Consider the following 27087-nt stretch of genomic DNA (forward strand, 5'->3'; position numbering starts at 1 on the left):
CCTTAGAGAAACCCTTAATTTTTTTTCCTTGGGTGTGTGACAAGTGACAACTAAAAAAACTAGTTCTTATTTTCTTTGTCCTCTCAAACGCACACCACACTATATCTATTTTTTTTCCTCTCGCCAGCTCTGTCTGGCTCTCACTGTTTGCCTTTTTCTTTCTTTCCTGATGGCACTCTAAAACCACAAATAAATTCTGTTAATATTAGAAACCCCAGTTACCTTTTGTTTTCTCCTAAGCAAATAAGCAATCGTTTGTCAAATGCAAAAAGCATTAGGTCTACTTTTGCCGGTGATGTGGGCCACTGACTTATAAACTTGTCTTGTGTGGGGTGGACTTTGTATCCGTACACCCAATAGAAAGATCGTTAACAATAATATCAACTTACCATCTAATGAAGTACTATGCAAGTTATGATTTGAGTTTCCAATATGGTCTATTCGCTATATGTTTGTATACCAATTACATAATAAAACATGGCCATTTTAGCGAACATAAACTGAGAAAAAATAATTAACATGCATGCAATAGCGAGTGAGCTCTTGAAATGATAGCCAATTAGCTAATTAATTATTATGCCAACTGCATATTTTCTAGATGAAGCTGAACTATTCCTCTAGAAACAGTTTCTAAAAAGTTTTACAAGATATCTCCAACTTAATTTAAAAGATTCCATTGAATTTCTTCACAAAAGAAAAACCCTTACAAAGATGTGAAAATTCAAATACTTTCAATGAGTTAACCAAGTTTAGGGTTCAGATCAAGGGAGTGGTTCTCAGCCAGTGGATACAATGTCACTTTCAGATGTATCTCGATGATAAGATAAGATCATTCAATTTCTGTTGCAGCCCAGATAGATCAAGGCAACCCAAATCATTGCCCTGTAATTCAAATTGGACAAACTCAGGCAGAATTTCCTAATTTCATGGGAACCCTAAACCTAGAAATAAATGAATTATTATCAAACGTACGTACCTTGGATTGAATAGAGTAAATTAACCTTTCATTTTCTCTACTCGAAAAACAGTGAACTACATCAAGTCCTTCTCTGAGCAAGATTTCAAGCACTTCCGATAGAAGCAAACCTTCATTGACATTGGTTGTTACTAAAATTTGCACCCCATCACAACAAGGTTGGACTACAACACTCAAATTAGATAAATTTTTAAGCTCATTCCTCCTCACACTCAATTCTTGGATCTTATTCTTCAGGTATGTAATATAGTTCATGGCCTCGTTTGTGTGATCAGATACCGAGCGCTTCCCCTAAAATCCCACCAAAACAACAATTATGCAAAGCAAGAAAATAAGGATACATAGCCATTTCTTGACAGAACATTGAAATTCCATAAGTTATGTAACATATGAAGGAAGAAAATTAAATGAAGGTTCATGAATCCTAACCTTAATCATTTCCATAGGGAGCAGTGACCGAAGTGATGCATTAAGAATGGCCATTTTCTTTCTTCTTTGTCTTTCAGTGTCCCTACGCATGATCTTCTTATTAATAATAGTATTTGCTTTATCATTGTCTAATATTTGATGCGTGAGGCATTGATCCGGTACTTGATATTGTGGCATTCTATCTTCTTGGTGGGGAATGGATGAGAATTGCCACACCACCTAATCGCTTTGGTGGTAAGGAAACATTATTGGATGAAGACTACTGTTTCTTCAAGCTTTTCCTCTTTGTTGTTATTTATTATATGTGAAAGCTAAAAGAATTAGACACCCCTATAGCATGGGAATGATGTTAAAGTTCGTTGTGGGGCTATCTTTTTTACTTTTGTACCGAACAAATTCCTGCCCATTTTCTTTCACATTTGGTTGACCAACACTTGTCGTTAATCGACGCAGTGAGGATCGGACATTATTGGGCATGGCAAATTGACACGAAGCTGTAATATAAACCACATGGTTCAAGCAAATAGAACATTAGAATATTGCAAAGATATTTTAACGCACTAAGAACTATAGAATTAAACTAATAAAATGGTAACATGTCAATTTTTTATTTGCTTTTCCTAACCTTAAGACACTTTCAGGTAGCGTTTCTCATTCGTACCCTAGTTTGTATACTATTTTTTAACTGTGTTCCTCGTTTTTGGTCCATTGCTTTAAGTTGTACGTGGATATGTGGATATATATCATTGGTGATTGGTTTCAAGAATGCAATGAACATGTAATAGACTGGAAAAGCATGAGAAAGAATTAATTATTTGGAAAAGCCAAACTAAGTACCCAACCCCCAGCTTGGGGTTGAGTATCTTTGATGTGTTTGTGTAATTAAACACATTAAAGTACTAATTCTTTTTGATAATTGAACTCATTAAATTACCAATTGAAATATGTACAAACATGTGACACAAACTAGAAGAATATCTCAAAAAAATTCCAGGCCAAAATGGTTAGGTTCTAAATATTTAGAATTAAATATTTAGGTTCTAATTTTATGTATGTTAGCAAACCGAGTACAAAAATATGTCTAGTATAACATATTTATGTCTTAAAACAGTTTTAGACATCGCTCAAGTTGTTTCAAGTCAAGATTCAAGAACAGTCAAGCTGAAGAAAGAAAAATTCAAAATTTGCCTTGCTCAACCGATCGAGAGACTTTTTCGAGATGTGTTTTCTGCAGATTTTAAATAAAGCCTAAAAGCCGGCGAAATGTTTAGGGTTTGAGTCCAACACTACTAGGTATAAAGGCAAGACCCTAATACACATTTTTCAAGACTTGTGAGTTACTCCTATGAGATCTAAGATGTTTTGTAATCTTCAAACTCAACAAGCATCCACTGCAGATCAAGGTAATCAATACCATACCGGTACCAACCGTACCGGCCGGTATGTATACTGGTATCGAAATATCAACGTTTCGTATCGGTTTAAATACTGACCGTACCGGCCATGTACCGACCATACCGGCCAATTTCGGACAATACCAACCGGTACTAGGCGTACCGGCCAGTACCGGGCGTACCGACCGGTATAGAAAAAAGTTTTTTTTTTTTTTTTTTTAAGTTTTGTAATTTTTGAATTTTTATTAAGACAGAATGGTAACTTATTTGCATTAACTTATTAGTATTATTTGTTTTCTTAGTATGCAATGGTAACTTTTAAGCTTTCTATTTTTTATATTGTGTTTTTTTTTTTTTCATTTCTTTTAATTGATACTAAAGTCTAAAACTATGAATAATTAGTTCTGAATTGAGGAAATGTTTTATGGTAAACTTTTGTATTTATTATAATACACACATATACATACATATATATATTTTTATTTATTTATTTATAAATATAAAAAGTAGGGGTAGACCCGAAACAATACACCAGTATTGAACGGTATCCGAAATATATCGTACCGTTGGCTTAATCGGTACAGCCTGCGGTACAATATTGACTCCCTTACTGTAGATTAGATTGATATTGCATGAACCGATGGAGATAAGTCGTTGCATACAAAATCAACTACTACTGATGATCTAAAACCTTTAAGTGGGATCTTAAAGTCACAAACTAGAGTGTTTGTGTGTAACAAATTCAAATAGAAGACTTCGTGGATTTGGAGCTATGTGTGGTCACTTGAGTAAGTACTACAAGAGGTAGAATTAGATTTAGGGAAAAATCTATTGTAAACACTTCCATTCTATTTGGTGAATTTGTTGTCTTGTGGATTGTTTAGGTTAAATCCTCCCCAGATTTTTTACTTTGAAACTAGACGGTTTCATTGGTTTTTCTGGGTCATCACATCGCTTGTCTTCTTTACTTTTCCATTTTATGTAATAAATCTAAGTAACTACTTAGCTATTATATTAGATAGGTTAAACAATCTGAGTATATAGGAGTCTAAAGCACAAACAAAATCTTTACAACTATACACAGCATGGGCGATAATTCTATGTCGTTTGCCACATAAGAATTATAATCAGAATCCCTCGCGGACTATGGAATTGCTTTATAAACTGTATGGTGGTGCTGAATAATGCATTGTCAAAGTAAAACTTGTATGCATGTAATATTTATTCAAAAAATACAAGAAAGATCGGGGGACCTAACACGTACGTTGTGGTATAAATATGTGTCATTAGTATATACAGATTTTTCTATGATAGTTGTCTAGATTCAATGTATCACTACAGTACTGTGCTACCATTGTAGTAGAGTATACATGTACCATTATACTATGTACTGTTGAACTTCTATACTTTTATCGTACTTTAGTATGCCTATATAAAAAGGATCCCGCTTCTGTTCAGTGGCCCGTGCCACTGGACATGTTGGATTGTGGACACGTGTGCAAGACTAGACACATGTCCGTATCCTGACGGGTCCAGTGACTACAGAAACTAAACCCATATAAAAAAAGCAACTCATATATATACGGTTCTCATAAAATATTTTTAAAAATGAATGATTAATATGTGTTTTAAGAGCATATATTAATCAAAAGATTGAGAAAAATGTTAGGACTGCAAAAAAATTACATAAATTTTGCCACAATTTACCATATGGCAAATTGTGGATGATGGAAAAAAGTGGTGGGGTTCATATTGGTCAAATAAAAAAATTTAGAAAAATATTAGGACTAAAAAAATTATACAAATTTTACCATAACTTACAAAAAAAAAAAAAAAATGGTAGATATATGTAGATTCACCTCGCTCAAAACTCGCCATATGTGAAATGTGACCAAAGTTGTATAATTTTTTTTGGGGGTTATAGGTGCTCACACGCCTGACACACACCAGCAGCATCAGGATGCGTGCACTGTGTGCCATGTGTCACAAATTGATGTTGTCACATTTCACAATCTGTTGCTGCCACACAGCTCTACAACAATGTCAGCTTGCCACGTCAACTACTCTGTTGGCACCATGTCATTAGAGGTGCACATCACTCCACGTCATCTACTATTAGTGGTGGCCGTTGTCCATTGACTTTAATAATTGAGAGTTGGCTTTGACGTGGTGTGCACTTTATCCAGTTTTTTGGGCTAATATCAAAATTTTAGTTGGTTTTTGCGTTTAAAATTTTAAAATCACACGAAATAATGTTCTCTCTCTCTGTCTACATTGTTAAAATTTTAAAATATGATTAAAGGATTAAATTTACTATCTTTTAATAATTTAAGTTTTTAAGACAGTTAAAATTTTAAGTTTTATTCTTGTTTTCATTCAATCTCCTATCTAACTATTTACAATCAGTAATTTAACACATAGTTCTTGATTAGGAGAACTATAATTTTTAAGCTCAAGTTATGTGCTTTTCCTCAAAAGTCATAAGCTTTAACTTAATGTCACTGAGAAACATAAAGCTATCATTTATCAAAATTTTCACTCTATCTCTCATCCTATTATTTACAATCGATAATTTAACATGCATAGTTCTTGATGGTTTGAACTACAATCTTTAAGCTCAAGTTACGTGCAGCTTCCGCAAAGGTTGCAAGTTTTGGCTTTATGTCATTGGAAAACATACATTGTGTTTGGTTGCAAATGGAGGAAGAGAAAAGAAAATAAAAGATTAAGGGAAAAAAAATGATAAAGAACATGTTCCCTCTGTATATGGTTGGAAGTAGGAAAGGGAAGGGAAAAGAAGATATTTATATGTGGGGCCCGATAATTCATGGACCAGGCCCATTTGCCCTTAGAGAGTCCAAAGGCCCGAGCCGAGGAGAACTGTGGCCCAAGCTCTACAATATACAGAGCACAAAACAATTTTGGGAGGCAGCCGAGGACAGTTCAGTCCTCGACAGATCCTGAATCCCACCGGAATAAAGGGGTAAAACTGGTATAGGGACGAATTTGTAAGGAGATCCAAAATATCTTGGGGAAGTTATCCTTACTACCCTTTCAAATAAGATCCAACACGTGACAGAGCCGCACTCTGCAGCTTTATCAACCATCCCCAACAATTCTGGGATTAGACTGATGGGACAAATATCAGTCCTGTAAAGATTGACCCTACACGTGGACGAAGGACAATTAACGCAGACGAGTATAAAAGAAGAAAGTAAGTAACTCTAAAGCGGGGGCTCTCGATCCCACCTCCAAGAAAAGGGAGACAATCTGGGTGAGAACATCCCAACAACACCTGAGATTACAGAAAAAACCCATTGTCGGGTAACCGGGGTAAGACCCCAATGGTCCTCGGATCCCATCCGAGGAGGCCCATCCACAATTTCCTCTAAAACCAGGGCCAGGCACCGCCCCGTGTCCAACGACTAGCTTTTCAAGCCCACTCTCTACAAATCATATTGTGAGGGATCTTTCATGCGCGAGCCCAATATCTTTATTGGGCCGCCAGAGAATTGTGTCCTTACATTATATATTTTTTATTTGTTTGGTTTGCAAAGAAGAAAAATGTGTTTTTTTTACCTTTATACCTCTATTAAGTGGGCAAGTGAGTAAAATGCTAATAGGCAAAATTGTAATTTCCAAAATCTTTCTCTTTATTTTTGTTTAGTTTGGGCTGATTGAAATTGGTGGGCCCGGTGGATTTAATTTCTTTTCCTTTCCCTCCATTTTTTCCAACCAAACAGCAGGAAAATAATCCCTTCCCTCCAATTCTTTTCCCTTCTCTCCTCTTCCTTCCATGCCAAACACAGTGGTAAAATTAGCCTCTTCATCAAGACTGAGAAAGAGAGGAAGTTAGCATGAAGTTGAAGGTTATGACATTGTCAGCTTTTTCCTTGCCATCCCCAACCTTAAAGACGCTTTCGGTAAGCATTTCTCATTCGTCCTTAGATTGTATACTATATATTGTTGCTTTTAACTTTTAAGTTCTGGATATGTGGATATGTATCATTGGTGATTGGTGCGAAGAATGCAATGGACATGAAATAGACTCGAAACGCATGCGAAAGAATTAATTATTCCTTCTTGAGTTGGAAAGCCAACTTAAGTACCTAACCCCTGGCTTGGGGTTGATGAGTATCTTGGATGAGTATGTGTAAACAATAAAGTACAAATTTATCAATTATATACAAACACGTGACACAAACTAGAAAATTATCAGAGAGGAATAAGTGGCAGGCCAAAAACCTCACAAGTATACACAGCATGGGCAATAATTCTATGTCACTCGCCACATAACAATTGTTGCTCAAAAAATAAAACACTCCATTTATTTGGAACACAACTTTATTTTAATGGCATGGCATGCTCTTTATATGAGAAGAAAGTACGTTTGTTTTAGTTGTGTTTTGTTTAGATTTGTAAATGATAATTGTGGCTTGGTGTTATCTGAGACGAGGAATATCAAGTTATAAGAAAAAGAGTTTAGAATTGTAGTTTTCTATTTTTTACAAGAAGAAGCAAAGTTTGAATTCTCCATCTTCTATTTTTGTTACTATTGAATTATGAAAAAATTATCTTAAAAAAAGATATAAATAATAAATCCAACATTATAAACAAAACCCCTCCAATATATGCATTTTATGGCCCATTCACTGTCCACCACATGTATTTATGAATATATAACACACTAAACTAACTAGTGATGTAAGATGGGTTGGGTTACTTACAAAAATAGAACCGAGGATAGGCACCCTCTGGAGCATGATTTTCTCTGTTTCACTTAAATGACACACTAAAAATTGCTTTGTAATGCATATGGTGGTACTAAATAATGAATTGTTAAGGTAATATGTGCTTGATAATGTTCTAAAACACAAGGGAGATATATCCCTTCAAACAGTGCAAATTATGCATAACGAATATTGTAATATATTTGTGAATAGTATATCTCACATTGAGGAAAAAAAAAACGAAAGAAATTGATATACAAGATTGGATCTAAATTTTTTAGAATTAGACTTTTAATTTAATGATGTCTTGATATGTATATGAACACTACAATAAAGATTCTCTTAGGTGTTGATCCCCCTAACAAAGGAAAGATAGATGCCATTGGCCGTTGCAAAGAACACTTTTAAATTTATTTGTTTCTTTTTTGGGTTGAGAATGGAGAATAATATATGCTTTGAGAAAGGAGAGTAGCATCACGGACAGTACCAATGCATATAGGGTTGGAATACTTAAACCCAATATAATACAGGCAATCTGTTGCTGAACCAGGAACTGTTGTTATAAAGTAACATAAAGGCTAAAGATTAGCTTAGCTGTTTCATGACTTCACTCTATTTAATATACTTCCTAATTATGTGTTTGGGGATATATAAAAGGGTCAATATATTATGAACATATACTAGCTAGCAGGCTAGGATTATAAAACAAAAGTGGATGCTGTGTATAGTGTAGGTCCATATTTCCGCTTTCTAATTTTTACTCATGTTTTTAAAAGCAATGTTGGATGTTAGGGATATATTTTTATGTAATTGGTATATCCTTTGACAAAACGCACTTTATTTATATTTTGGTAAATCTAAGAAGGTTCAAGATGATCATTACAAGTGGTTAAATTGAAGACATGAAGATTACTCAAGAACTACTCAAAAAAAGTGCAATCTGTAAGTCTCGATACCTCCTGGACAGAAACTCGATCTATCGAGATTTATTAAAGCTCGACAGATGTCTCGATCTATCGAGTTTACGAGTTTCAGTCTATAGCCAACAATGTTTTTATTCTAAAAGGCTATTTGTTTATGGGTTTGTATAATCCTCATAGGACTAGGAAAGCCCAAGATTTGTGTAAACCTATTTGGACTAGGAGAGCCCATTAAGCTCCTATTTAAAGGAGGTGGAAAAAGAAAAAAACCTAACCCTAGAGAGCTTCATAAAGTTTTCTTTTTGAAACCCTAGCCTCCTCCTACAAAAGAAAGAGTTCTTGCTGCGTTTCTTGTACGCCTTTGGGTTCTGTAACCAAGCAAAGTCTCTTGCACCAACATTGAAGATCTTATTGGTGTTTCTATGTGAAGCTGCTGCAAATCAACTACAACAATCAAAGGGTTGTTGTGGAGTTAGTCACGTACTTGGATTCGTGCAAAGAAGTAAGCCGCATACTGAGATCCGTGCATCAAATTGGTTAGTCACGTACTGGGAGCCGTGCATTACAAAGAGAGATTGTCACTATAGAACAAGTCCAATTGAGTATTAGGATAAAGGTTCAACTATAGGTTGGTATAAGGTATTGAGATTCTTTTACTTGTAATTGCTTGTTTTGATAATAATGGATTCTCGGGAGTGGTGACTTTAAAATCACCCAGTAGGGTTTTTACTGTATAGGCTTTCCCCATTTGTAAACAAATCACCGTATCAAATTTATTTTCCGCTGCATATTTAATTATTTAGTGATTTGTTTGTACTACCACACGCTTTGCATGTAATTAACTTAATTAATTCATTTGACTAAATTAATTGGTTAATTTATCACAAGGGGTCAATTCATTTTTTGGCCTATAAAGGACATGGCCCTAATTAAGGATTAACAGGTCTAAGTTAATAATCTCTCCACTAAGATATGTGTTCTAGTATATACGTGGAATCTCCCAAAAACTTAGGTTTTGTTTGGTAAAAACAAATTTGTTTTTGAGATCATTCAAACAAAAAACAGATTTTTTTTTTTTTTGGTTGAAAGAGGCTACGTGTATGCACAAACCTATCCAGAAATTCTTCTCACCAAAAAAAAAAAAAAAGACCTATCCAGGAATTGACATTCGTCCTCTAGTTCATGCATAGACCCTTTCAACAAACTAAGGCTCCTGAAATCTCTCCAAAAACAGGCATATAATAGATAGATACCCCAAGTGCTTAATTTAAACAAATCCTTGAGTCCGTACACAATCTTGTGGATACTTGGTACTTTATTCCAGGAAATTCTTTTGCAAACAAAGATAGCTGAATATACCATAAAAAAATAAAAAAAAATAAAAAATGAAAATTAGGGTAGCTGTCTAGCTGAATATTAGATATTCGATGACAGTCAATAATAACGTCTTTTGTTTATTAATGTAGTATCTATTTAAAATTGTATGTCATGGTCTTCATGGATAGGTTAGAAGAATATATATTTATTTTATTAGCAAAGAAGTTGACTTGATTTCTTGGTGTGAAAGATAAACGTTCTCATTGTTAAGAAATAAATTGATTATTTTTTTTTTAATTTATCGATTATACATAAGCATTGTTTTTAAGGATTTCTGTGGTTTTGGCCCAAAATGGTCTTTCTATGTGCATATATGTTGGAGTTATGTGATAAAAAGAACACTGTGAATTATATGTGAGTTGAGAGTTTCAGAATGTCTTTCCCCCTCCCCCCTTCACATACAAATAGAAGATTTTCTCTACCATTTTGTAGGTTTTGCCAACTCTAAAGAGTTTGAATCTTCTTTTAAAAAAAAAAAAAAAAAAAAAAAAAAAAAAAAAAAAAAAAGGAGATTTTCGGGTTTTAATCTGATTGATTTCGTCATAATTTTAAATATCTTGTAAGTATTATTATCTTTTTAGTGTGTTATCATCAACAAGTTGTATATTAGCATTTTAATGAACGGTCAATGAGCATGTATTCCTGCTAGATCAAAAGACTTGGTCAGAGTCAATGTACAGTTGGTAGAGGTATTTTATTTCGGACAAAATTTAGTTACAAAATTAGTTGTAGTTTAATGTTACAACCTTACTTAATATCATTAACATTACTATATGTTTTGAAAATCTAACCGTTGGATTGCATATTCTTTATACTTTTATGTCAAATTTTGTGACAATCAGATAATATTTACTATATAATCTATAAGATTATATTTTATGCATAATTTTAAACTACAAAACTTGCAATTTAAAAAATTTATTGATGACATATCTATTGATTTTTAATTTTTTAGAAATTTTGCAAGCATGAAGGATATAAGAAGAAGATATAATCCAATTGTGAATTTATCAAAATTCACCTTTAATAAAAATATATTGAGTAAGATTGTAATCTTAGACAAGATCTTAGGTGACAAATTTGTAGAGTAGTTAGCGCTAATGCGTTGACTTTAAAAATCTATCAATATTTATAAGTTTGTTATTTTACTTGATTTTATTTTATCTTAGATTTTAGAAGAGATTTTGAAGATTAGTATCCATTACACACATTAATGCACACATTACACACTCAAAAAAACAATTGCAATCATGACTTAATTATGATTTATTATATATGAATGAATCAGTTATAAGTTCTTAGATCCAAAAAAGGAATTTGAGAAAATCTCCAACATCTCATGCATTGCAATTTCTGAGGTAAATAATATGGTCTTATGACTCTTATTGCTAGGCAAAGCATTCAATATGGTCTAATGCCCCTTTCAACAGTTCACGAATATATATAGCTTCATTCTATTATGGATCAATAACGTCAATTTTTTTTTTTTTAAATGGCTCGTACTTCATTTCACTTAAATCTAAATGCACAATATATACACAGCAAAAGTACTGGAAATATCCTGTTCTGTATACGAAGAACATTTTGTTATATATATGTGACTCAAGTATGGTTTACTCCTTTGGAATGTAGTATAGATTGGAACTATAAAACAATGTGGGTAACAAGTTTATATGTTGGACTGTAATTCCACCATCTTTGAAAAGGGGGTGGGGGGGTTATAGAGTCCAAAAACTTCTGAATAAATAGTGTTTGAAATCTTTAAAAGTGATATATAATAGAGCCAGTGATATGTGTCAGTTATGATGGAGTTTTGTAAGACTTCTACAATATGGCTTACTCATTGATGATGTAATTAAGTGTACGACATTAATAGTCTTTCCCAGGAGTTCTGTACATCACTGGCTTATAAATATTTACACATGCATAAAAAATTCTTTCAACTCATACCTGGATGCCTAATCAACCCACACAGTTATAATTTAAATAATTCTCAAATTTAAGAAAAATTTATATGAACACTAACATCAATCAATGGCAATCATAGATCGATATTTGAATCTTTATAACAAGGACACACATGCTGTGCACACACGCGCACACACACACAAACACAGACGTACAAGTGCATAAGTGTACATACACACATGCAAACACATACGCTCACGAATACACATATAGAAGCGCATGCATGCAGGCGCACAACACAAACTAAGATCAATTTATTATGAATTAATTCCAAAATAGATCAATAATTAAATCTCTATAAATATGAACACACAAGCGTATGTGTGCAAGAGCGCGCACACAAACTCTAAAGGTACGTTTGGTACACTGAATATAGATTACATTAGAAATGGTAATCTTTATTACTGGAAATAGAAGACATTGTAATGGAATAACTATTACTATTCATAAGTTTGGTTGTTACATATGGAAAGATTGTAAAAGATGATGTATAAGGAAACTTTATATTTTTGGTAATATATTAATTTTAAAACCTATTATATATACTAAAGAATAGTTATTACATCCATTTTAAAGAGGAATAACTATTCTTCAATTTAAAGAATAGTCATTCTAATGTAATAACTAATCCGTGTAATAAAGATGTAACCAAATGACCAAATTACTATTACACATAAATAACTATTCCATTACAGGAGCTATTACAACATACCAAACATACCCTAATATTAATGCATGAACTAATTATAAATTATATCAATAATGATAGTTTTATAATATGGATACACAAAATATTGATGTATGAACTAATTCTAAAGTAGATCAATAATGACAATCATATAAGAATAATCAGATCTCTACAGCATAGACACGTGCTTTAATCTTAAATCTTTCAGAAAGTATAAACTAATTCTAAAGTAGAAATGAGTGAAATTTACAAAGGTCACACACACAAGTAAGCCACTTACCGTAAGTAAACACACACCCTAACATTAATGTATGAATTAATTCTAAAGTAGAAATTAGTAAAATTTACAAGGGTCACAAACACAAGCAAGCCACTTACCAAAAGATTAGGGTGATACAAACCCATGAGTAGAATTCATCATTGAAAATCGATTTATAAGGGAAATTAAAGTGTCTAAGAACTTATATACACATGGTTAAACTTGCACTTAAGATTCATGTAGAACATTTGGATCATAACACACCACCATGCTTTGCAGTCTGACCACAAATCCACAACTCATTCAATCCCATACTTAAAGAGTTATGTTTGATACCAAATGCTGCAAACTTATGGGTAGAACTCACCCTTAAAAGTTGACTTATACAAGAAAGATGTTCAAGAGCTTATATAGACATGATTAAATTTGCACTTAAGTCATGTGAGACATCTAAATCATAACATAATGCAATTAAGTACATATTAGTGAAATTTACAAGAGTCATGTTAGCCTGACATGTGTGGTCTGTCAAAGAAAACAAACAGATAACAGGAGAGACTTATAAAAGTTGACTTCAAAGTTTATTAAGCATTTAAGTCTAGGGATATATATTTGCCTTACCCTCAACTTAAAAATCAAAGCTAACTATACCATTTGATTTCCTGATGCCTAAGTGTATCTGGTCAATATCAATTTACTGCACTCTACATTATGAAGTTGACAACATGTGCTTCAAAATGAATGTTTCCTAATGCAAAATCCCTCTGCATGGGCCATGGAAGGAAGAGGCCTTGAGATTTGGAATTTTGGGCTTAGATATTTTAGCATCATAACTAGTTCCCAATAATACAAACCCAGATTAAAAAAAAAAAACTTGTGCCTCATGACCATAATTTCTTCTAATGATTTCTAAATGAAGCTAAAAAAATCTAAATTTATTATCTAAAAAGAGTTTTAAAGATCAAGAGTTTCACATCCCTTTTTAATTAAAAATAAATAAATAAAGAAACAAACAAAACAAAACGCAAAGGACGAACTCATCAAATAGTGCTACAAGTTATATACAAACACAAAGCCAAGTCTAGGGTGTTCTAATCAGTTCCGATCAAGAGAGTGCAAGCAAATACTTTCACAACAAGAGTACAAAGTCACCCGTAATTGCACATAGCATTTAACTTCTGTTGAAGCTCAGATAGATTGAAGCGAGTCGGATCGCAAACCTGTGAAACACATATATAATGAAATATATTTGCAATTTGATGAAAGTATAAAAATTTTAAACCCTAAACACAGAAATGAAAAAATAATTGGAAAACTATATATATACCTCGGACTGAATTGTAAGAAATAACCTTTGGTTTGTTTTGTTGGAGGCACACCTAATCACACTAAGTCCTTCTTCAAGCAATAATTCCAGCACCTTTGATAGAAGAAAACCTTCCTCTCTCAACCAGCTACTCATCAAAATCTCAACTCCAGCCTCGGATACACGAACTGTAGCATAGTTCAGTGAACAATTATTCGAAATTTCGATCCCAGGAATAAAAGCAGTCGAATTGGATAGATTCTTCAGCTGATCTCGCTCGACTTGGAGTCCTTGGATCTTCTCTGTCATGTGTTTAATATAATTGGCAGCTTCGTTTATGAGATCCGAGGCTGAACGCTTTCCCTGAAACTCATCAACAAAACCTTAAAAAAGCATAGTAGTTATACAAACCTTATGAGCTTCAAGGACATATATTAAGGAAGAGAAAGTTATAGAGGCTATTGACCTTGATGAATTCAAGAGGAAGCAGCAATCGAAGTGATGAGTACAGAGAGGCCATTTGTTCCCTTCTTTGTCTTTCGATGTCCCTACGCATGATCTTCCTCTCATTATTATTACTTAAATTTTCTTCATTATTGTCCGGAGTTGCTAATATTTTATGTGACCGACCTTTACTCATATCAACCTATACTGATACGAGATCTTGTTGGATTTTATTTTTGATGGGGAGTGGAGGAGATTTGGTCACCAACTCATGGCTTTGAAAGGAGAAGAAACATTGAACAAGGAATATGATTTCGAGGTTCGAGCTTCAAATCTTTTTTTTTTCCCCCTTTTTCTTTGTGATATTGGATTTAAAGAAATAGATACGTTAGGTACAGTGTGATCAGGTTTCCGATGGGCCTTACTAATTAAGATGCTGAGATTCTCAGTAATCTATTCCTATGCAAAGAAAGGTGAAAGCTTCCTCGGCAGCCATGTTAAAGTTGTGTGTGTGGACACCTTTTTTGTTTTGAACGACTTAGTGGGCATTTACATACACATATTGTGGACCAGCATTTGTCGGAGTCGCCGGCCACACCCGGTTGAGGCCTTGACGAACCGAGTCCTAACATGGGACAACCTCACTCGAACCGGGGTAATTTATAATTGCATATCATGGTGACATGGTCTAAACAGATATCCCAAATTAAACTATGAATAGTATTGATTATACAAGAAATTGTGGTCCATGATCTTATTTTATATATATATATATATATATATGTGCTATTAAACTTTAATTTTTTTTTTTTTCCCTTCTAAAACATAATAGTAGTTTAAAATGAATAATTAATGTCCTATCTTTTTCTCTTATTTTCCCAATCCCAAAAGAATGTCTCAAATGGTGTTTTGTACTAGTTTTTTAAATTGTAAACTATATTTTAAGGTCTTTTTTTTTTTTTTTGTCCTTTGCTTTAGGGTGTCTAGGAATGTGGTAAAAATGCATTGAAGATGAAAAAGAAACATGCAAATTATTTGGAGGGACAATTATTCCAACTTTAAGTTAAAAGAAGGCGACCTAATCCATTGCACGTTATTCTCAAATTTTAATGAAAACAAAAAATGGGTCATTGCACAGAGAATCTTTGAGCCTTTTCATTTTTTAGGAATGTGAGATTTAAATAACTCAAAATTTATGGAAGACAAACAGCAATGGCAACAGTATCAAGGGAAAGATCTTAAACATCTTATATTTTATATATAGGCCGTTCATTACTTGGGCAGGAAGCTGGTGTGTATATTTTAAAGTAGCATAAAAGCTCAAGATAAGCCTAGCTGTTTCGTATCTTTAATTTGCTCCCCAAAATACGTTGTCTAATTAAATGTAGTGGTTATGATTGTGATGGAAATTATTACCTATAGAATACTCTAATGAACGAAGCTAATTAAGCATTTAAGCTGATCGTCCAAATATTTGCTTTAAATTTCCAAATGGATGTGGGGCTCAATTTCCTGACAAGGATCGGATATGTTATCTAATAATTAAGTTGATTATTAACGTACTTAAAACTGAGGGTTACGGCGATGTTTCAGCTCTAGTGCATGCATTGAAACTTTCCCAAAACTGACATTGATACCTATAGTACTTGCGAAATTCCACAGATTCCAGAAATAGGAATGATCATGCCACACCCCACATTAGGGTAATGGTCCTAGCTAGTGGATGGTTTCATACAGTACTTTAAGAGGTGCAAAAGAGCCTAACTAAATTCTGGGGTGTTTGAGCAATCTTTTTTTTTTTTTTTTTTTTTTCAAATGATATGTGTCATGTGTGCTTAGGTAATTGTAGTTGCCGCCCTAAGCTCGAGCATTCATACACTAACCAATAAAATGAACCTTAAGGACTTTGGGACCTCTAAACTCTAAGTGAGATTTGTAATTGCCAATTACAGAATCACTAGACTATGTGATCCGCATTATGACGAAAATGGTATCCTTCAGTATACTGCGCCATTGCAGAAATTGTGGAAATATTTAACCTTTCACATCCTTGATGGGAATGAACATATTGTGAGCCTTCATAGATAAGAAATAACCTTTAGGCATCATTTCTAATTAAATTATTTATGTTGCCAAGTCCATAATTGCAACAATGGAAGGGGGATTTGAACCCTAGTTCTTCATATAAAAAAAAAAATTATGTTGCCTATACCCATAAAAAATAAGTCTAGATACACAATAAATTTCATAATTTTTTTCACAAATGCTAAGGTGGAGATTGTGATTGGAGTACAATAAAATGGATTTTAGTGGTGGTTCTATATAAAATGATATTGCACTAAAAGCAATGCATATAGAATATTTTTCGCAAGTATTAAGTTATTATTGATTCTTATCTGAGTCCACCACTGACATCACTTTATTGTCTACTGTGGGGATCGTTCGATTGATGGGCCCCTAGGGTTCAGAATGGGGTCAGGACTGTTGGGCCAGCGGCCCATCAGAGATCGTATATCCGTCCGAGGATACCCTGGTCCTCGGCATAACTCGTCCGAGGACGATCGTTTCCGAGGACGATCAAGACGTGGGCTCATTACGATCAGAGCTCCGAATTCGGTCATCTCAAAGGGTAGAGTAGCCGACTAAAAGTGAAAGAGATAAGGCAAACAAATATCTGAAGCTACAGCTACCTCCGCATTAATGACCTCTCAACCAACTCTCTGGCCGCATTAATGTGGAGGTGATACCTGAACAGTGGGAAGGCAGCCTTACAGCTGCTCATAGGAAGTTCCAGGAGGTGCCAGATGGGACAGAAAGAAATCCTCCGAACCCAACCTACACGTGTGCGGCAAGGATGAAGCGCAAAGGGAAGTATATAAACTAAAAGAAGAACCTGAAACGGGGGATCGGATCGGGAAAGAAAGGAGAAAAAGAGAAGGACGAAGAAACAGAGAAAAACAAGAGAGAAGAAAGTAAGAAAGGAAAGTGGTAGGATTCACAGAAGAAAAATATTTGTGAGACCGACCTTGTACCTGAAACAGGTTTAAGGGAAATCTTGGAGGGAAGTACTATAGTTAACCTAGTTCTTTACACCCACGCTCTAAAAATTGTATTGTCTGGGCCTTTTACGTGGGAACCCAATATTATTAGGTTCGTCACCAAATCGTGTCCTTACATCTACCATTTACAATCTATTATCTTAGTATTTGTGAAAAAATTGTGGTTCTATACTTTTATTAATCCATTGTCTAAAATCACAATCTTTTCACAAATGCCAAAATAGCGGATTATAAATGATAGACAATAAAATGGTGTCAATGACAAACTCATATAAAAATCAACAATAACTTGGCAACTCAATAGTTGTGAAAAATATTGTTTACTTAACATTACTTAATTTTATTATATAAGTCTTACAAATCAAAGCGTGAATTATAACGCATAACAAAAAAGTAATTAATTAAGAAATTTAATTAATGTATATATTTTTAAAAAAAAATTAATCATATATAATACATTAAAACCGAAACACTATCAAAATAAAAATTATATTTTAATTGTGGTTTAATTTGCGCCAAATGTCCATTTTAATTTTCTTAATTTTGGTGTCAAGTAAACTCATTTATAATACTAGTGTAAAAACATAAATCGCTGCCTCATTCACTTAGTTAAGATCACCTCATCCTCACTACCGTTGAATATTCACAAGTCCTTATCTAGCTTATATTTATTTTTGTGATTTTGAATAATAAGATTTATAATAGTTATAACATTCTCCATATATTTCAAGTCCCACCACAGCCATGATTTTAGGCAGATGTCAAATTAAGCTTCCTTGCGCGCTTTCACTGTCACAAGTTGTCGATTTGATAAACTCATTCATACTACTTTCATATTAACTAATGTAAGTGAAAAGCACATGTAAAAAAAAATGAGTACTGTCTCATTCTCATCATTGGCAGTGGGTCTTTTGATGCTTTTCTATTACATTGCCTTTTCCCTTTTCTTATTACTGTTAATGTCATTTTCCCTACCAGTCTGAAAACATTTGTTTAGAATGGTGGTCAAGTCACTCAAGAGAAAGGAGACACGCATGCATTTCCTGATTGTTGGATGAAGCTCGAAAAAGTAGATATTACAAACCTAGCTAGCTAGTGAATCTAATCAAGTTTTTCTCTTTCAACAGACTGCTTTTCCAGTAGCTATTTTCACCTTGTGACTGCTCAGCTGGTCCCCCTTGCCTGCTTTTGCATTACCTCTTCCCTGAGCCAAAACATGAGACGTGTGGTTTACATTGTCTACATCACCATATTGATTATTTGAACTCAACAATAGGTTGCTTTCACTACTGACTCAACTTAGGGTATTTAAATACAAGACATAGCAACAACAAAGTAGCTAGGAAACAAAGTTCGATATTGTTCTGTGTCTCTTGTTATTTTAATTTAGATTTTTCACAAATTGACAACAATCAATAGACAAACAACCAACAAGTAAATATGTGTAGGGTGATATATACTACCTGAGAAAAGTAGCCCACTGGAAGATTATCAATTCATCTAGATGGTTGGTAAAGCCTTCTGTTTATAAATATACCTATGATAGTTGAACATTGTTTTTGATTAAAATGGATTTATTGCCTTCCTGGGAAAAATAAATAAACTCTTTCTGCCTGCAGTAAGGTTTGAGAAAAAGGCAACAAAGATAATGAAATTGCCACAAGTAAGCCCACATTGCCTATATGTTATTTTTATTGGAACCACAGACTTTCACCTAACTACTGAATTCTTAGCTTCCTAGTGACACTCACTAACTATATGAATTCCATTTTTTACATTGTGTGTATATATATATGTGTGTGTTGTAATTTCTCAATTGATATAAAACATCTATTATTGGTTGGGCTTACAGAAGTTTAATATTAGAAATTAAATAAAATTTACAATTCCTGGCTATATCAACTCAATAAAATTAAAAACCTATGACCTGTTCTAATACACATACCCTACAAATCAATTCTAAAAAGAGACATCTTAGCATTAAGTTCATCAGCAGCTAACCTGGATTGAAACAGCTACATCTCAATCAATTCATGTATGTAATGGATCAAAATAGCCATAAAATTCATTACAATAGGTTAATTTACCAGTTTATTATGTTAAAGACATTGCTACTTGTAGCATTAGGAATTAAAATGATTGACCTTAACAATTTTTTTCCTTAGGTATTGTTATATTTCTTTTTGATGAAAAATAAAACTATGGGCACAAATAATTTCACAACTAGTTGAGATAGGACGTTGTGAGTGGTGTAGTATCACTTTTACATTAGCCCACTACTAATACTATGTTCATTTTCCACTACTCACAACCTATAGCCTCAGAAAATTGTAGAAACAATTAAGACATAAGTTGTGTCATTATACTTATTCAAAATAAAATAAGAAGTTTATCAGCAATTTGTCAAAACAAATATCTTGCCAAAAATATGTGCATTACAATCAAGTATTTTGGCTCAAGTTTTTATCCCAAAACCTCCCCTATAAATAGCCTTTAACCACTAGAGACTGTAACTGAGCCAATCTGAGTTCAATATCAAATGCTTGAACTTGATTTGACATGAGTAATAAGGTATTTAATCTCTACTCAAGGTTTTCTTGAGCTTGTTAAAATTTTAAGTTCCTTGAACTTAACTTGCTTTTAGTCAAAGCTAAGCATAAGCTCAAGCTTAAGCTCAATCTCACAAACAAACTTTTTTAATAAAATAAAAAGAGAAAAAATTTAGAATAAACTCCATCTAAAGAGTATAAAATGAAAAGGTAATTACTTTCCAAATGAATACAAGGTTATAAATAATTCGAGCTGAGCCTTAAACAAACAAATTTTGTAAAATATTTTTCTCAAGTCCAAAACATACTTTATTAGTGAGCTTAAAGTTAAGTCCAAGACTCTGATGGTTGAATAAGATATTTGAGGTTCAATCTCTGTTTACACAAAAAATCGATTGGTATCTTGATTTGATGATAAATAGTACAATTATTATAAGTAAACACCATAAGTTGAAACAAGAAAAAATTTCTAAAAAAATAAAAATAAAAATTCCAATCTTTAAATTCTACTCTCACAAACTTGTTAGCAAAATAATATGCTTAAGCTCATTTACTAAACAAGCCAATTTTAGGCTCAAACTCAACTTATTTATAAACAAACGACTTTAACAAGTAATTTTACCAAATTGAGCCTTGTTCATAAAAACAACTTGATTTGTTTACTGTGTTGTCAAGAACATTTGCAAACATGAAAGTTGAAACCAATACGTTGTAATTTTCAAGTATTCTTACCTTTGGTTTTAATAGGAGATTGAAAAAGTTCTGATGTAGTTATCAAATGTTCATTATCTGCTAAAGTTCCAACTAAATCCAATCCAAAGCAAGCATGAACCAAATCCTAGTCAGATAAATTTTATTTATTTATTTAAATTATGATAATGGGAGACAACAGTTATTTTAATGACACCATTCACTTTATCACAAAGTTTCCAAGTATATCAAAGATGATGCATGTATAGATCAAATGGAGCTCTAACAATTGATTACTGACAAGTGCTATGCTGCCCAATGTTCTTGTTTTTGTCATAGGGTGATGCACTCGCAATAAATACAAGTCTCCTCACTTTTTGCTTAGTTCAGTTGCGAATTATAAATAATTCCAACAAAAGATTGTAGAGGGTGAAGAATATGTAAACAAAGTCAATCAAGCAAAGCATTTTATGTAAACACACACATATAATCTTGTGCATAGAATTTTTCTCAAAGTTAGTTTGCAGGAAAGTTTATTCATTCTACAACATATAATTTTAATCATACCATTTCTTTAGATTATATTATGAATCATGTAATTAAAACATATGTTGATTAGACGAAATTCATCTTAGTTTTGGAGAAAACCTTTGTTCTAATCTTATTGTTATTTCTATGCAAAGAGGAATGTTGATCAACTTACTCATGGACTTTTATAAGAAGCTTACCCAACTGCATGTGTGCATCATGTTAATTAGATCACTAATTATACCACAAAAGAGGAGGTTTATAACATGGAAACCACTCTAAATTCCATCCACAAAATATGTGTACACAGGCAACAATATTTTCCAAATATGTTACAAAGAAATCAGCTAGTTACACATTCCGGCAAAGTTTCTCACCCAAGAGAGGAATATCAGAAAATTTTAATGCACAAGACACCGTTACTTGGGAAATTTCTGTGATAATGGAATTGCTTCAGTAAGTCTTTGTTGCAGCCCAGGTAGATCTACATGTGTCATGCCACTGACCTGTGACTCAAAATTTAGAGGTAAATGAACACTATATTCTTCTCACAAAAATAACATAAGAACACAAATAAAAACCTAATAAAGGGTTAAACCTAGTACCTGAGATTGGATAGTGTATATTAATCTTTGATTTACTTTCGTGGAAACGCAGCTAACAACAGCAAGCCCTTCCTCAAGCAGTATTTGGAGCACTCTTGAAAGAGGCAATCCCTGTTCCATGAAGCTACTGTTTACAGTAATCTCAACACCATCCAAACATGGATGGACCATAACAAAGGTTGGTTGACACAAAGATGAGGTTCCACTCTCAGGTTCAAGAGCTATCAAATCGGATAACTTCTTTAGCTCATCTCTCTTGGCACCCAGTAGCTTAATATTTTCCTGTAGGTGGTTGATGTAATTTACAGCCTCGTTCATGTGATCAGATATTGAACGCTTTCCCTAAATCACAATAGTTGTAACCCCAAAGTGATTATTTTCGAAACCCAATTACCCTAAATCCACATAAATAATAACAAAGTACTAAGAAACTACAAGCTGAAGAAGGAAAAGAAAGTGTACATAGTTTATTCACCTTAATGTATTCAAGAGGGAGAAGAGATCTCAGTGACCCATGTAGTTTGTTCATCTCTTTCCTTCTATTCCGTTCCATGTCCCGATGCATCACCTTCCTATCATTGTCCTCATGAGTGATCTCACAGCTATCCAAAGTTGCTAATGATTTTTGCTGACGGCCTTTTCCTTTATCATTGTTAAGAATACTGTCATCCATTAAAGCATCAGGCAAGATCAGATCTTGTGGGACTGTGTGATGTTGGTATGTTGTAGTGGAAATCTGGAACACCTTCTCACCATTTTGGTCTGAAGAAAACATTGTTATTTTGTAAAGAAAATTGCTCTAAGTTCCCTAACCTTTAATGGCAGGGTGACAGTACTAGAGGCAAAAGAGAGAGATATGTTTGTTAGGGTATGAGATCTTCCATGAGCTTAATATTCTGAGATTCTCACATAGAGGCAAGATTGGCCTCATTGGCTACATAAGAAAATAACTTCACTATATAAAAAGTCACTTTTGGACACTGTTCCTTTGTACAAACAAGTCCGTCCACCTACTTTTTTTTTTTTTTTTTTTGGGTCAATGAAATGGACCAAATATTTAATGTTTCTGAATTGGCAAACAATAAATAGTTAAATACAGTTTGAAATTATGAAAGCTTCTGTTACTACTAAGACTAGAAAACTTTCAATTACCTACATTATATTTACACGTGCCGACACTGTAGTTATGGTGGCTAGCTTTCAGTGGGTCCTTCCAAAGACCATCTGGCATTATGGCCTCACACGATCCTATGATCATACTGTTCGCCTAATTTGGATTATATATAATGCTTACCTAGTTTGCTAAGAATATAACGGTGGTGACGAGACGTGTCAAGACGGGACTCATCCCCATGTGTATATTATGCAAAAAAATAATGGATTCTGGATGCTCTTACTTTTATTTGAAAAAACTGGATGCTCTTACTTAGTTCAATCATAGCGATGTAACTCTTAAAACATGAGTTTTATAAAGTAAATAACCAAATAAAATAATTCGTTTAAGGGTAGGTAAAACTCAAATTATCAATCACAGTTAGTGATTTTTTTTGGTTCGGTGAATAGTAAAGGAGGAAAATAGAGTTCAAACTTCAGACAGCAGCGAGCATTACACCCTGCAGCTCGTAAATTGTTCTTTAGTGAGAACCCTTAAATTTGTTGGTAAGATATGCCATTTGTAAAGTAAAGTCTTATAATTGACCATAGAAACAATTTTTTTAGTGGTTGTTACTACTTAAAAAGTTTCAAGTTTCTTAGATATTACATGTAAGACCCAACTCTCACCCAATATTATAACATCTCTCTCTCTCTCTCTCTCTCTCTCTCTCTCTCTCTCTCTATATATATATATATATATATATTTAGAACAACATATATGTATATATGTCAAACAAATCAAAATTAAGAACTTGAACACAAAATATTATCACAACGAATCCTACACTTATTAAAAAGATGGAAATTATATAAATTAATTAGATTAATTAGGCCATTAAGGGCTAAGGGTAATGGTTTAGTGTCACTGGCCTTACTCCCAAGTAGTTTGGGTAGTGGAGGTCCTGATTTTGATTCTCGCAATAGGAATTGCTTGAGAAAAATTCTACACACCTCAGCTCCATGCCTACTAGTACCCTTGTGGGGCTAGGTTAATAGATATGGTTTATCGGTTCCACCTCTTGTAGGCTTTGACCTAGCAAATATGATATTATTATGATAACTTTCAAGTAGAGAAGCTATATACTCAAGTTGCTCCCTCCATATTTTTATTCATATGAGAGAGAGAGAGAGAGACGGTGTGTTTGTGACTTATAAGTAGGAAACACATAAGATTCCATATTCTATCGTTGTCGTATCATATGGAGTTTTTCAACTTAATTTCATGGCCGGATTATTGAAAAAAACTCTAATAACTCCATTTCATTCTTATTACCATTATATTTTTTTTTCTTGAAAAAATACATGCATAACAAATACATATGCTATGATCCACAAAAGTTCTCTTGGTTTTGATACCATTTGACATATTCAAGAGAAATGCTAATTACATCTACATTTTGTATTTTTAAAAGACTAGTTATAAATGAAGTACTCTATAATCACTTCTATAGCGCAGATCAACATTGTATATGCCTGTGAAGAATGCTTACAAAGTTCAAATTCAGATACAAATCCACACAGGACATCACACAAAAATGGTCTGAAGTTTACTCCTATAACCTTTTATGGAGAACAGGGCAAGCATCCCTAACTCTCCAAATCATCACCATTGAAACTTATTAATTCAATTTGAGCACAAAAGTGGCAACATTTTTATGTTATTTTATTTTATTAACCATCAATAATATGCCTAAATCCAATCCTACTTGATATATAAGTAAAGAATTCGAGTTGGTGTGCAAGCATATAAATCATAATCTACTTAAATTGTAAGTATTATTACCATATGGTTTGCCTATGTATTATAGCCATGGTATACAAACACTTGCATTTTTTTTTTTTTACAGTCAAAAGTTTAGCTCAAAATCGACCTTAGTCAACCAAGGGCAAACAACATTGGACCGATGCAAATTAGGCACCATTAGAAGGAGTATAGAAAAAACTTTGAGTTAATGGGTTCAAGCATGAAACTTCAGACAAGTCACTTGAACTCATGAAAACACAAAATTGGAAACTTTGACTAAAACTATAGTTTGGGTTGCTATGTTAAAATTTTCACAATGAAGAAATTGAAGCACAAGTCTAGTACTATTAAAAAATTGATAATGTAAGCTTTCCAAAGGCACCACACTTGATCAAATTGATATTGGGAAGATCATAAACTAAGGGTACGAAAGTGGAAAGGTTCACTGATAATCCTGGATATGTGACACAAAATCAGCTTATGGTACAACTTTTGCCCGCAATTTTTAAAAATATTCCTTCTAGTGTTTGATAAATTCCAAAGTTATGTATTGAAAGGTTACTGAAAATTAATTTCATTGTGAATTTAACCATTGGTATGGAGATGAGAACACAATATTTTAGTTATTTTGTATTATGATAATTAGGAGAGTGCAGGCACCATTATGGTAGTTGGTTAGAGATAGAAGAAAAATCTGCTAGTAGCACCACCAACAATATCAAGGATATCTTCATAAACACATATTTTATTCTTAGTACAATATCATTTGAACAAGAAGCTCTAATTGTTTATGTTGTAAAGCATTATATAAAGACCCAAGAAAGGATTACTTGCTTAATATGTTTGCCTGCCAAATTCAAGTATCAGAAGACACTGTTTATAATAATACATAAGGTGGTTGAAAGAAATGTTGGAGATAAAGCACTGATCGGATCATGAATCCCGGAATGGTCTATAAATCTGGATGCATACCTCCCGAACCCTACCACAGGGGTTACCCTTATCCTAGTATTAGACATAATGGCCCTATGTATGCATAACTCTTTCACTTAATAATTTATTATACCCAACCTTGTAAGAGTTTGGCCATATGTGTGTCCACAATTTGCTAAACCTAAAATAAGTTGCATTATTGAGGCCACGTGAGCCATTCATTTCTTTTCCTTTTTGTCTTGTTAATTCTATATGATTTTATTCCTTGGTGTTCACGATATTGAGGCAATTGTTTATATGTATTATAATCATCAGATAATCCTGATTTTAGAATTAATGATTTTTTTAATAAAGATAACAAACGGAAGAAGAGGTGCAAAAGAGGAATGGGTCAGAGGAGCATCTTTGTGATTAATATATATTTGATATGGTAAGCAACTATGGTCCCTATGGAGCTACAAGAACCTAGTTGATCTGACTGGATTATAAAAATCATAAATTAATATAGAAAGAGATTATACTATGATATGTTCTCGATAAATAAATATTTTATTCATGGGCTTAAAAGTTTGTTGATATTGATAACAAACCAGAAGGAGTGCAATGTATATACGGAAAAGTTGATAACATGTGTATAATACATGGAAAGGTTTCATAATTTATTCTTTCTTTTGTTTCTTTATTTTTGTGTAAATATGAAGGACGACTACGCTAGACACCGTATGCACCTAAGCAAGCCCAATGAGCATAATTTGAAAAGTTTAGCTCCACCATCTTATAACTAAAATATTCAGCTAGCTCCTACGACTCAAACTTCTTAATTCGATGCATAGACCACATTGTCATCCTTCTTTTACAATATGTTGATGACATGATTATTATAGGTAATGATGAGTAGTATTCGAGAACTCAAGTGATTCCTTATTTAGCACTTTAAGATGAAGGATATGTTGGCCTATTTAACTATTTCCTTGGTCTCGAGGTTCCCTCATCATTTGATGATGCATGACCATCTCAATCAAGCCAAGTATACTTCTAAGTTCTAACTTTATCTCTTGAGTTGGCATCCCAAATAGCAAGATAGTTGATGTATTGACCGATCGAGTACACTTGCTTACGAGCTCATGACTACGAACATCTTCATGATACCACACTTTACAAGCAACTAGTTAGGAGTCTCGTCTACCTCACAGTCATTCGATTAGACATCTCCTATGCTATACATATCATCATTCAATTTGAGCAACACCACTTGTTCTTCAAAATCCTAAGTATTTGAAAGGAATCTTATTCCATGGTTTTCATTTCTTTTTCTAGTCGCCATTGACACTCT

The 27087-nt window shown here is 33.4% G+C and overlaps 3 protein-coding genes across 3 annotated transcripts; all 3 read right to left on the minus strand.

Annotated features, from left to right (window-relative positions):
• Window positions 1-637: 637 nt before the first annotated feature.
• Window positions 638-1582, minus strand: LOC115970635 (transcription factor bHLH126-like). The gene is made up of 3 exons (XM_031090232.1): window positions 1406-1582; window positions 977-1267; window positions 638-882 (listed from the first exon to the last, which is right to left on the minus strand). The coding sequence occupies exons 1-3, from the start codon at window positions 1580-1582 to the stop codon at window positions 802-804; spliced, it is 549 nt and encodes a 182-aa protein (XP_030946092.1). The 3' UTR covers window positions 638-801.
• Window positions 1583-13889: 12307 nt separating this feature from the next.
• LOC115970636 (transcription factor bHLH36-like) lies at window positions 13890-14567 on the minus strand. Its single transcript, XM_031090233.1, has 3 exons — window positions 14514-14567; window positions 14069-14410; window positions 13890-13961 (listed from the first exon to the last, which is right to left on the minus strand). The coding sequence occupies exons 1-3, from the start codon at window positions 14565-14567 to the stop codon at window positions 13890-13892; spliced, it is 468 nt and encodes a 155-aa protein (XP_030946093.1).
• A 7025-nt stretch (window positions 14568-21592) lies between these two features.
• On the minus strand, window positions 21593-22850 carry LOC115970031 (transcription factor bHLH118-like). Its single transcript, XM_031089691.1, has 3 exons — window positions 22398-22850; window positions 21923-22264; window positions 21593-21823 (listed from the first exon to the last, which is right to left on the minus strand). Exons 1-3 carry the CDS (start codon window positions 22695-22697, stop codon window positions 21737-21739), a joined length of 729 nt encoding a protein of 242 aa, XP_030945551.1. The 5' UTR covers window positions 22698-22850; the 3' UTR covers window positions 21593-21736.
• Window positions 22851-27087: the final 4237 nt, after the last annotated feature.

Source organism: Quercus lobata, chromosome 12 (genome assembly GCF_001633185.2).
Source record: "Quercus lobata isolate SW786 chromosome 12, ValleyOak3.0 Primary Assembly, whole genome shotgun sequence".
Lineage (NCBI taxonomy): Eukaryota > Viridiplantae > Streptophyta > Magnoliopsida > Fagales > Fagaceae > Quercus > Quercus lobata.

What these genes read in the sequence shown, in the direction of transcription:
- LOC115970635 (XM_031090232.1), bottom strand. Translation starts at nt 1,582, where the DNA reads ATGCCACAATATCAAGTACCGGATCAATGCCTCACGCATCAAATATTA. An exon ending in TCCCTATGGAAATGATTAAG is followed by an intron (nt 1,268 to 1,405) that starts GTTAGGATTCAT and finishes GTGGGATTTTAG; the next exon opens with GGGAAGCGCTCGGTATCTGA. An exon ending in TTTACTCTATTCAATCCAAG is followed by an intron (nt 883 to 976) that starts GTACGTACGTTT and finishes TTTGAATTACAG; the next exon opens with GGCAATGATTTGGGTTGCCT.
- LOC115970636 (XM_031090233.1), bottom strand. Translation starts at nt 14,567, where the DNA reads ATGGCCTCTCTGTACTCATCACTTCGATTGCTGCTTCCTCTTGAATTC. An exon ending in TTCCTCTTGAATTCATCAAG is followed by an intron (nt 14,411 to 14,513) that starts GTCAATAGCCTC and finishes GATGAGTTTCAG; the next exon opens with GGAAAGCGTTCAGCCTCGGA. An exon ending in TTCTTACAATTCAGTCCGAG is followed by an intron (nt 13,962 to 14,068) that starts GTATATATATAG and finishes TGTGTTTCACAG; the next exon opens with GTTTGCGATCCGACTCGCTT.
- LOC115970031 (XM_031089691.1), bottom strand. Translation starts at nt 22,697, where the DNA reads ATGTTTTCTTCAGACCAAAATGGTGAGAAGGTGTTCCAGATTTCCACT. An exon ending in TCCCTCTTGAATACATTAAG is followed by an intron (nt 22,265 to 22,397) that starts GTGAATAAACTA and finishes ATTGTGATTTAG; the next exon opens with GGAAAGCGTTCAATATCTGA. An exon ending in TATACACTATCCAATCTCAG is followed by an intron (nt 21,824 to 21,922) that starts GTACTAGGTTTA and finishes TTTGAGTCACAG; the next exon opens with GTCAGTGGCATGACACATGT.